The sequence below is a fragment of the Rutidosis leptorrhynchoides genome, chromosome 8 (genome assembly GCF_046630445.1).
Source record: "Rutidosis leptorrhynchoides isolate AG116_Rl617_1_P2 chromosome 8, CSIRO_AGI_Rlap_v1, whole genome shotgun sequence".
Taxonomy (NCBI): Eukaryota; Viridiplantae; Streptophyta; class Magnoliopsida; order Asterales; family Asteraceae; genus Rutidosis; species Rutidosis leptorrhynchoides.
Window position 1 is genome coordinate 312,866,812 of NC_092340.1, and position 11,843 is coordinate 312,878,654.

General features: G+C 32.8%; 3 protein-coding genes across 6 annotated transcripts; 1 reads left to right on the plus strand and 2 right to left on the minus strand.

Annotated features, from left to right (window-relative positions):
- The first annotated feature begins 620 nt into the window (after positions 1-620).
- LOC139864425 (ethylene-response factor C3-like) lies at positions 621-1,472 on the plus strand. Its single transcript, XM_071853003.1, has one exon. It carries the CDS (start codon positions 621-623, stop codon positions 1,470-1,472), a length of 852 nt encoding a protein of 283 aa, XP_071709104.1.
- A 352-nt stretch (positions 1,473-1,824) lies between these two features.
- On the minus strand, positions 1,825-4,228 carry LOC139865035 (uncharacterized). Of its 4 annotated transcripts, none has more exons than XR_011764575.1 (6): positions 3,963-4,228; positions 3,785-3,844; positions 3,425-3,576; positions 2,950-3,070; positions 2,559-2,711; positions 1,825-2,080 (listed from the first exon to the last, which is right to left on the minus strand). XR_011764575.1 is itself a non-coding variant. In XM_071853591.1 (4 exons), the coding sequence occupies exons 1-4, from the start codon at positions 3,988-3,990 to the stop codon at positions 2,973-2,975; spliced, it is 390 nt and encodes a 129-aa protein (XP_071709692.1). In that variant the 5' UTR covers positions 3,991-4,228; the 3' UTR covers positions 2,950-2,972. The 4 variants fall into 4 exon arrangements, 1 of the variants encoding a protein (XP_071709692.1); XR_011764574.1 differs by having other exon boundaries at positions 3,425-3,620; XR_011764576.1 differs by lacking the exon at positions 3,785-3,844.
- Positions 4,229-10,993: 6,765 nt separating this feature from the next.
- Positions 10,994-11,611, minus strand: LOC139865034 (pathogenesis-related genes transcriptional activator PTI5-like). The gene has a single exon (XM_071853589.1). It carries the CDS (start codon positions 11,525-11,527, stop codon positions 11,015-11,017), a length of 513 nt encoding a protein of 170 aa, XP_071709690.1. The 5' UTR covers positions 11,528-11,611; the 3' UTR covers positions 10,994-11,014.
- Between the last annotated feature and the right edge of the window lie 232 nt (positions 11,612-11,843).

An 11,843-nucleotide genomic window follows, 5' to 3' on the forward strand; every position in this document is an offset into this window, starting at 1 on the left:
ACTATAGTATATTAACAAAACCTTTTTAAAATTAGTAAAACTGAATACGTAATTTTTATACAAAACTGATAAACAAAATGTAAATATAGTGTAGAATAAATGTACATGAATAGTTTTATGCTAGTGTGTTAAAAATAATTTAAAAAGATTCATAACTTTGCCTCAGTATAACCAATGGGTGATGGCTAACATGAACTTGTACCATGAATATTAATTAGAAAAATGAATATTAATTAGAAAAAGGAATGTCTTAAAGTGGTGTCTTTGTACTTAAGTAAACATGAAATTGGCCAATGGGAACACAAATTATACCATCCCAAGATAATTATTTATTTATCATATATTTACTTGGCTACACATTAATCCACCATTTATTATTATATCCTATGATTGAAAAATTAAATTAATAATAAAGATTTTAGAGTTTATACCAAAGTCAACACTCCAACCCTACTTTCCTTAAACCTTAATCTTCAAATCATCTTTGATATATGGTAATACCATTGCCAAAGTACTAAGTTTCTTATCATTTTCCCATTCATACATTAGTTGTTTCTAGCCAACAATATATGTGTACATATATATCTTACAACCATTGCTTTCCCTTTCTATCTTGAAATATGGATGTCGAAAAACAATCACAAACTCCTCCGTTGGAAGGGATTCTAGAGGACGTATGGGCAAACTTTGTAAGCGAAAATCGTCATTCAAATGAGGAAATGTTAACAAAAACATTCGAAGTTTCCGAATCATGGGAGGAATTGCCAAACCTTGATCATAAAAAGGACGAAACAATGGGATTTTTACAACGATTACCGAGCTTAGGAAGATGGATATCCATGGGAGCCGAAGAATGGGAACAAATTCTTGAAGGGATTGATAAATCTTCAAGTAAGTTGGAAAATTCGATAGAGTCAATTTTTAAAAGTGGAGACACTATTACGAGTCTAGAAACAAACGTGGTGCAAGTTGAGAAACGTTACAGGGGAGTCAGGAGACGTCCGTGGGGAAAATATGCAGCCGAAATAAGAGATTCATCAAGAAAAGGAGCTAGGCTTTGGCTAGGAACTTTCAAAACGGCCAAAGAAGCTGCTTTGGCGTATGATAAAGCGGCATTGAGAATTAGAGGATCCAAAGCACATTTAAATTTTCCGACCAAAGTTGTGAAAGATACATTGGGAATGATCAGTCATCGACAAAGTGACGTGAATGATCCTTCAACGAGCTCACAAGGGATTTGTTCCACAAATATTCATATTCAAAGTTTTCAAGACAAAAGTTGCAATAATGCAAATAAAAGGAGTTTTAGAGAATGTAATGAACTTAAAGAAGAGGTAGTCATGGATGAATCCCCTCCATTGAAAATATTGGAAACTTTGGAAGGACCTTTTTGGGATGACAACATTAATGTATTTGCCTTTGAGGATCTTGGAGTTAGTTACTTAGAAAATTTATTGTCCAAAGGCTTTTAAAAAATAAAATTATAGCAATATATGTAACAAAGTTTCAAGTAGATTGGTTTTATTAGAAATGAATCACTTGTGATTTAAAGAAAATAAATATACCGATAAGTTGATATATATATCTATAGTGTACATATGAATTCTTTATTGTTTCCAATTACGTTTTATGAATTATATTTATTACATATTTTCTATGTTTCTAGGATTGTAGTTTTAACATAATTCTCGAGAAATTTTCGCTTAACAACTCTAATTAATATTAACTAGTTTATAACTCGCGAATTCACGGGGCTATAAAAAAATTATGTTATTCATTTATATATTATAAAAGAAAGAATAAAACGTTATAAGAAGACATCTTAGGACTAAAAGTAAAAATCCAGAGGCTAATATTCAAAATGAGGCAGTTATTTTAACAAACCCAGATCATCTAGAAATTTGTAACATGAAGAATCAAGTCATGGCCGAATACTTTTTGTTTTCATCGAGCTTCTGCAACTCTTACAGTATTTCGTCCCATTCTCAGTCCCTGGCAACTGCAACCATCTTTCGTTATATCCTTTGAATCTTCTTCTTGCGGTTGGCTTTTTGCATCCGAGCCTTATGTTTCTTCTTTTCTGCCTTTGTATCATCGATACCAAATTCACATATATACACGTTTAATGGTCGTTAGAGGCTGGAAAATGGGTGAGTACGGGGTAGAGGTCAAAATTCTAAGTTTGGTAACTTGTTCTCTTCAAGATATCATAAACACTAAAGGTCGCAATTTAGACTTTTAGCTATTTATTGTTTAGATCAAGTCGTGTTTTCATATATGACTGATCCAATATGTTAAGCTTACATAGTTGATCAAGGTAAGTATAACGGGTCCAAATGGATAAATGGATCGTAAATCATCGGACACATACTTGGAAGTAAATGAATGTTGTGTGGTTACAATTGGTTTTTTCTATCATTTCCAAGGGAAAAAAAATTGCAGGCCCCCTAGGGATCCGAGACAAAACAATTAGGAGGCCTTAAATATGATTACAAACACCATGTTATGACTATTATAATCTAATTAATTTAAAGCGTTAAAAATATACTTTCGATTACCTTTATCCTGATTAGAGTGTTCATCTTTTACAAAATGATTTGATTTGTCCCATTTGATCTGTTAGGGACATTTTGTCTTGAGGATAATTCGTAAATTCAGTCGATATAAAAGTAAATCGCTCGAAATTGCCACAGCTGCTTCTGTCTTACACACTTTCATATCGCAAATCATTGAATAACAAGTTAACTCTACTTCATGTGTACTAAGAAATTATGTTAAGTTCAAGTGAGATAGAAATAAACCACGTTCATTATAAATTAGATTATACCACTCCATTTTAGTATATCATCTCATGAGATTATGAACATCGGATATGAGTTTATGAAAATGTGTAATACATAAAGACTAATTTTTTATGAAATAAACATAAATAAAATGACAGAATCGTACCAGTATTAAGGAGCGCCACAGTCCTATCCGCTTTTTTCATTTCTATATTTGACACTTCCTTCATTGGGTTGACTTGCAAGTATTGGTTCACCAGGAACATGCTTAATCCAAGCATAAAAACCTGAATTCCCCAAAACAATCAAATTGCCTATTACCCTTATGATCTTACAAACCAAATACAGTTAAGTTAATGTACACGTGACTTTCATGATAAAAAAAAATATGACATTAATCGCTCTTCTGACATTCTAGAGTCAAATAACGGGTATTTGGACGTGCATTTTCACAATGACCATAAGAATGAGAAATAAAAATCATGCAACTAGTTGATTTGGGTAGTTTGTGTGTAAGGAGTTTGATGAGTGAAAGTTGAAACTGGTTTTTGTGTACACAATGATTCAACATATTTCATTTGACCATTAACTATTAGTTTCAAATAAATGACGAAATAAGTTGATAGTCAAGTCAACCTGACCTGAACTTAAAGTTACGAACCAGTTCCAACCCCCAACCCATTTTAGCCCATTAGCTGACCCAACTGTTTTGCCTCCACTGCAAGGAATACCGCAAAACATGTTCATAGTGTTGCATGTAGAACCAATCTGGTGTGCTGCAATAGTTTGTGTGCTGCTTAATGTAGCAAAGTGCACAAGTAAAGAATAGAACGACACCTAAAACATCAAATAGCATAACATATGTGTTAATCTTATTCATAAAATTTGCTTTTATTCTCTGTTTTATTAATAGCAATGATTAAACCTAAAGAACGCAATGCTAAGTGTAACATATAAACCTTTGACATAAAAATCTGAGCAGCAAGCTTAAATATTAGTACCAATTCCGAAACAGATGAAACTTCAACTGCATAACCATTGTACTCTTTCAGGGAATCAATCTTTGCCAAAAATAAAATAAAAAAATGAAATAAACATACCCATATTAAAAAAAAAAATCAAAAAAACCTAAAGCAAGCACATAGATGGAACAAAATCAATAACAGAGATTCAACTAACCCTTTGATTTTGAGATCCCTAATCGCATATGCTTGAATAGTTCGATCCGTAATGTTTTATGTGAACCCTAATAGCATATGCTGATGTTACGCCACGTTCATAGTTCTTGTTACAGAATGAAAACTAATTTTGATTTGGGAGAGGATATACTGAAATTGGAAGATTCAAAGGTATCTCTGAAGCTATCGCCTCCCGATTTCTCTAGTGAAATTGAGAGAGTGTTGCAGTTTTTTTAAGTTCAACCTAGTCCCGGTATTATCTTTAGACGCGACTTGTATAGGTTAGTTTAGTCAACAAACAAATGAAATGGAGGACAGGGATGAATTTTGAGTGATCAAGTGAATCTATGACTATTATTAAAAGCTTAGAGTTAATCTTAATGGTTCTTTTTACTTCATCTCAAATTTTTGAAAAATGATTAGAAAAAATTGACTTTGTTATTATATATTGTTATTATATATATTATTATTATTATTATTATTATTATTATTATTATATTATTATTATAGAATTATAGATAGATTATAGATTATAGATTATAGATAGATTATAGAATTATAGATTATAGATTGTTATATACAATGACATTTTTCGGTAAATTGTTTCATTGTTGTACACATGAGAGAAAAATTATCAGCCCATGTATTAGCCCATTAAACCTATCGCCCATTCCATTTTGATCTTAAATAATGCCATCTAACTTGCGGAGAATGAAGAAGATGGCATCTAACAATATTACACAAATACTCCGATGTTAGTTACTAATAAATCTAGAATCTAGAATCTTATTTAAAGTAACTAACTCCGAGGGTAATTTGTTACTTTACAAACAAATAAAAGTTTATTGTCCAAAAGCTTTTAAAAAGTTAATATTTGTTATAATTCAGTAGGCTTATAACTACCTTTAGTGGTTTGATTCTTGATGTTATAATTCAGTAGGCTTATAACTACCTTTAGTGGTTTGATTCTTGATGTTATAATTCAGTAGGCTTATAACTACCTTTAGTGATTTGATTCTTGATTTAGAATACTAATAATGAAGTGTAAGAACAAAGATGATAATGGAGAGAAAGAAAGAAACACTTTGTAAGTGTGAGAAATGGTGCAAGTTTAATGCTTGCATTCATGAGTATTTATAGCCTAAAATCTCAATATAAAAATACATACTTTGTGTACCAAAATTGACTATATGTATACACCAAAATTGACTATCCATATCTATATTATTATTATTATTATAACACTCCCCCTTGGATAGCAATTTTATTTTGTTGAAGATCAACTATAAATTACTGCCTCGTTAAAAACCTTGCTAAAGAAAACCCAGTGGGAAAAAAACTTTAGCTAAGGGAAAAAGAGTGCAGCATGGAGTTGACTCCCCCTCAAGTAGACATCGCTTCAGCTGTTACATCTTTTGAACATGTCTCATGCCAATGTTATGAACGTGTGTTCTGAAAATAGCAGTTGGAAGTGCTTTCGTGAAAAGATCAGCAGAGTTTTTGCTAGATTGCACATATCTCATTTCAATCTGGTTGTCCTTAATGAGATTTTGAGTGTATGAGAAGAATCTAGGTGGTATGTGTTTTGTTCGGTCACTTTTGATATACCCTTCTTTCATCTGTGCTATGCAAGCTGCATTATCTTCAAAGATAGTTGTTGGACTTTTATCGCGTTCTAGTCCACAAGAATCAGTAATGAGTTGTGTCATTGATCTCAACCAAAAACATTCTCGAGTAGCTTCATGTAATGCAATCACTTCGGCATGATTTGACGATGTAGCAACAAGTGTTTGTTTTTGAGAACGCCATGATATTGCAGTACCTCCATTTAGGAATACATATCCAGTTTGAGATTTAGCTTTATGTGGATCAGATAAATAACCTGCATCTGCATAACCAACCAAATCTTGTTTTGATTCGTTAGAATAAAATAATCCTAAATCAGTAGTTCCTCGAAGGTATCGAAATATGTGTTTGATCCCATTCCAGTGTCTTTTGGTAGGAGCAGAGCTGAACCTTGCCAACAAATTAACTGCAAAAGAAATGTCAGGTCTTGTACAATTTGTAAGATACATAAGAGCTCCAATTGCACTAAGATATGGTACTTCTGGTCCAAGAATGTCTTCTTGATCTTCACATGGACGAAATGGATCAGCTTCAACATTGAGTGATCTAACAACCATAGGAGTACTTAATGGTTTTGCCTTGTCCATATTGAAACGTTTCAAAATCTTTTCAGTATATGTTGTTTGATGTACAAGTAAACCATTAGGCATATGCTCAATTTGTAAACCAAGGCAATACTTGGTTTTTCCGAGATCTTTCATTTCAAATTCTTTCTTTAGAAGTTGAATGGCTTCATGGATCTCTTTATTTGTACCTATGATGTTAAGATCATCAACATAAACAGCTATGATCACATATCCGGATGTTGTTTTCTTAATGAAAACACAAGGGCAAGTAAGATTATTTGTATACCCTTTGCTTATCAAGTAATCACTTAATCGGTTATACCACATACGTCCCGATTGTTTTAACCCATATAAAGATCTTTGTAATTTAATCGAATACATTTCTTTGGGTTTTGCATTTGATGCTTCTGGTACCTTAAATCCTTCAGGTATCTTCATATATATATCACTATCAAGTGATCCATATAGATAAGCAGTCACAACATCCATGAGATGCATTTCTAAATTTTTAGAAACTGCCAGACTGATTAAGTACCTAAAAGTAATTGCATCCATAACAGGAGAATAAGTTTCTTCATAATCAATTCCCGGTCTTTGAGAAAAACCTTGAGCTACAAGTCTAGCTTTATACCTTGTAACTTCATTTTTCTCATTTCTTTTTCGGACAAAAATCCATCTGTATCCTACAGGTTTCACATCTTTAGGAGTGAGAATGATGGATCCGAAAACTTTTCTTTTATTGAGTGATTCTAATTCAGCTCGTATTGCTTCTTTCCATTGAGCCCAATCATGTCTATTTTGACATTCAACCATAGATGTTGGTTCTGGATCATCATCATTATTCATGATGTCATATGCAACATTAAATGAAAATTTCTCATCAAGATTTTTCATTTCATTTCGGTTCCATAATATTTTTGAATATGCATAATTGATTGCAATTTCTGTATTGACATCATCAATCTCCTCTGCAGTAGGAGTACTGATTTGTGGTTCTTCTTGAACACTTTCTTTTACTTCATTATCAGCTGATTTTCTTTTTCGAGGATTTTTATCCTTTGAACCGATTGGTCTTCCACGTTTCTGACGTGGCAAAGATTCATGAGTGACGTTATTGCCAGCTTTTGGAATTTCAATTCGAGCTGGAGTATTTACTGCTGGTATATATGATTTTGTCACCGTTTTTGTATCTGTAAATGCATCAGGCAATTGATTTGCAAGTTCTTGTATATGCATTATCTTTTGAACTTCTGTCTCGCATTCTTTTGTGCGAGGATCAAGATACTTTAATTGAGGTTCACACCATGAAACATCATTTTCTTTATTTTTCATTTCTCCCCCTAATCTAGGGAACAATGTTTCATTAAAATGACAATCAGCAAAACGTGCTGTAAAAACGTCACCTGTCATAGGTTCAATATACCTTAATATTGAAGATGTTTCATATCCAACATATATTCCCAACCTCCTTTGAGGACCCATTTTTGTACGTTGTGGTGTCGCAATTGGAACATACACTGCACAACCAAATGTTCTAAGATGGGAAATATTTGGCTCTTGACCAAAAACAAGTTGTAGGGGGGAATATTTATGACTTGCACTTGGTCTGATGCGAATCAATGCAGCAGCATGTAAAATTGCATGACCCCATATAGATACAGGGAGTTTTGTTCTCATTATCAATGGTCTAGCGATTAACTGTAAACGTTTAATCAATGACTCGGCTAAACCATTTTGTGTATGCACATGAGCAACAGAATGTTCAACAACAATTCCTATAGACATGCAATAGTCATTAAATGCTTGAGATGTAAATTCACCAGCATTATCAAGTCTCACCCTTTTAATGGTGTAATCAGGAAAATGAGCTCTCAATTTAATAATTTGGGCAAGAAATTTTGCAAATGCCACATTACGGCTTGATAACAGACAAACATGAGACCATCTGCTAGATGCGTCTATTAGAACCATGAAATATCTAAATGGTCCACATGGTGGATGAATTGGTCCACATATATCACCTTGAATTCTTTCAAGAAACATTGGTGATTCTTTCTCAACCTTAAGTGGTGAGGGTCTAGTTATCAATTTTCCAAGAGAGCAAGATGTACATGGAACCATTGTATCATGATGGATTTTTCTATCCTTTAGTGGATGTCCATGAGTACATTCAATAATCCTTTTCATCATTGTTGATCCTGGATGGCCTAATCTGTTATGCCATAAACTGAATACACCAGGATCAATATATTTTTCGTTAACTACCATATGTATTTCTGGTACATTTATATGTGTATAATGTAATCCAGAACTAAGTCTTGGCAGTTTTTCAACCACATGACTCTTGTCAGTGATACTTAAATATTTCTCATTTTCTGTTGTCACTGACTGATAATCATACCCGTTAAGGTATATGTCGGAGAAACTCAATAAATTTCTGCTTGATTTGGGAGAAAATAAGGCATCATTTATTAAAAATTTTGTACCATTTGGTAGTATGAAATTTGCCTTTCCTATCCCTTTTATCAAGTTAGCAGGTCCTGATATTGTATGTATAGTTCCTTCCGTTGGTTTTAGATCAATAAAATATTTCTCGGATTTAAGTATAGTGTGTGTAGTTCCACTGTCTGCTATACAGAGATCTCCACCACTTGATTGATGTTGTATTCCAGCAAAATTCATATTGAACTTCATATATAAGAAATAAATAGTGAGTACATTAATATTACACAATATTTTAAACGCAAATAGATAGTACTGAAACATTTAGCAAACATAATGACAAAGACAGACGATATTAAATCGTTTATTTTTCAAAAGACACACAACTTAAACATTCAAGAAATCTTCATATAAATCAGATGGTTTCTCAGTGACTGTTGGATCAATATTATCCACAAAATTTACTTCCTTTTCTTTACCTTTCAGCGAATCCTGATACATCTTAACAAGATGTTTAGATGTTCGGCAAGTATTAGCCCAGTGGCCCATTCTACCACATCTGTAGCAAGATTCTTCAGAATTTTTAGAAGAATTTTCTTCAACATCTTGTTTAATGGGCTTGTTTTGTGGTTGATATTTATATTTTCGTGGATTACTATTTCTTTGACCACCACGGCCACGACCACGACCACGTCCACGCCCATTACCATTACCATAAGGATGGTTTCTACCATAGTTATGGCTTTTGGCATGATGATGGTGATGGTTATTATAACCACGGCCTTGCCCGCGTCCTTGTCCCTGTTTATAATTATTTGCAGTATTTGCTTCAGGGATTGCAAGTGTACCAGTAGGACGGGATTGCTGATTTTTCATTAATAGCTCATCATTTTGCTCTGCAACTAAGAGATATGAATTAAGTTCAGGATATGTTTTGAACTTTAGCATTCTCAAATTTCTTTGCACTGTGATGTTTGCAGCATTCATTGTGGAGAAAGTTTTCTCCATCATGTCTGCATCACTAATTTCATGTCCACAGAATTTAAGTTGTGAACATGTATTATACAGAGCTGAGCTGTATTCATTTACTTTCTTAAAGTCTTGGAACCTTAATGTTCTCCATTGTTCCATTGCAGCTGGAAGTAAAATTTCTCTTTGATTATTGAATCTGCTTTTGAGACCTTCCCATAAAACATGGGGATCTTCTACAGTCACATAATTATTTTGTAAGCATTCATCAATATGTTGATGAATAAAGCAACATGCCGTAGCTTGTTCTTTTTCAGAACAAGTGTTGTTTTCATTTATGGTTTCAAGAATGCCCATTGATTTAAGATGCATTTTTACTTTTATAACCCATGGCATGTAGTTGTTTCCAGTTGATTCTAAAGGAGTAAATTTAAGCTTTTCCAGATTCGACATTTTCTATTATCAAAAATTAAAACAAACATCATGATAAATTAGAGTCAATTTATATTCATAAGTATATAAACATTAAACATAAATTTAATATAACATAAATGATAAGTAGGTGACAGTGTCGACCATGTGTAAGCAATCATAAATAAATGTTATATAACAAAAATATAAATATTAGTAAACATAAATGAAAAATTTGGCGACAGTGTCGACCATATATTTTTTCAGGTGGTATAACCGACCTATATCATTCTGGTGGTATAACCGACCATATATCATTTTGGTGGTATAACCGACCATATATCATTTTGGTGGTATAACCGACCATATATCATTTTGGTGGCAGAGCCAACCATATTTAGTATTAAGATTATCGTGCTGATAACGTGTTATAATTCAGTAGGCTTATAACTACCTTTAGTGGTTTGATTCTTGATGTTATAATTCAGTAGGCTTATAACTACCTTTAGTGGTTTGATTCTTGATGTTATAATTCAGTAGGCTTATAACTACCTTTAGTGATTTGATTCTTGATTTAGAATACTAATAATGAAGTGTAAGAACAAAGATGATAATGGAGAGAAAGAAAGAAACACTTTGTAAGTGTGAGAAATGGTGCAAGTTTAATGCTTGCATTCATGAGTATTTATAGCCTAAAATCTCAATATAAAAATACATACTTTGTGTACCAAAATTGACTATATGTATACACCAAAATTGACTATCCATATCTATATTATTATTATTATTATTATTATAACAATATTCTATTTTTTTTAAAGTATATATCTAAATGTGTGTCTCACGACACATGATAACAATTATTACATGTGAGATTTGGATCCCAACAAAAATTCTTAATAATTTGATATCATGTTTCTCCTTGATTTTCCATACTTACTATTATATTTGAAAGATTAAGGGTATAATTGAAAGAATTATATGTAATAATTACACTTATATGTAATAATTCTTTTATATACAAAAATATTCACACAGTTTAAAGCAACTGCAACATATTAGATGACTCTTGATTATCTTTAGGCTTTTTTGTATCCCTCACAATTTCACATAAATTGCTACTTGTACATGATCCTTGCAAATCAGTTTTACCCAAGGCCGAATAATGGCCAATATTTTTCGGCATGGTTGTCGCAAGCTCAGCTGGAAAATTCAAAAGAGCCTTAGAACCTCTCATTTCAAACGCAGCTCGATCATAAGCCAACGCAGCAGCTTCAGCCGTTTCAAATGTCCCTAACCATACTCTCGCACCATGTCGATTAGAATCACGAATTTCAGCTGCAAATTTACCCCATGGACGACGTCTTACACCTCTATAGTGTTTACTCTTTGTGATAACACGAGTTGGATCAAGGCTAGTACTAGTTGTTGCACGAGTTCTTGAGTCGTGACTAAATATAGCATCGGCCCCGTTTAGGACTTGATAAATTACCATATCTTGTGAATCGTTTTCGTTTAAGGGTAAATCATGAGTATTAGAAGATGGTACCATTTCCCTTTCTCTTGTGGGATTTGAATTTTTGATTGTATAAAATGGTGAATATTTTGTATTTAAACTTGTGTGTTGGCCAGGGTGTGGTTTAACTTTTAAGCAGTTGGAAGTTGATAAATGGCTCTGGGGGTGTTCTAGAAACATGATGTAATTTTGGGCAAGTGAAAGAAAAGTTGTTATGCATATGTGTTTGAATATTCCACTTGAACATTTAAAAAAGTCTGATGTTTTAATGGATCGGATTTTATGCATGACTCAGTACAAGAAAATGATCATTTGTCATGATTTTTTTAGTGATCACTCATTAATTATTTAG

Bases quoted from the DNA above. Each gene is read 5' to 3' on its own strand.
- LOC139864425 (XM_071853003.1), top strand. From the start codon at position 621: ATGGATGTCGAAAAACAATCACAAACTCCTCCGTTGGAAGGGATTCTA.
- LOC139865035 (XM_071853591.1), bottom strand. From the start codon at position 3,990: ATGCGATTAGGGATCTCAAAATCAAAGG. The intron at 3,811-3,962 runs GTTAGTTGAATC...ATGGTTATGCAG, and splicing joins AGGGATCTCAAAATCAAAGG to TTGAAGTTTCATCTGTTTCG. The intron at 3,621-3,742 runs GTTTATATGTTA...TTGATGTTTTAG, and splicing joins CTCAGATTTTTATGTCAAAG to GTGTCGTTCTATTCTTTACT.
- LOC139865034 (XM_071853589.1), bottom strand. From the start codon at position 11,527: ATGGTACCATCTTCTAATACTCATGATTTACCCTTAAACGAAAACGAT.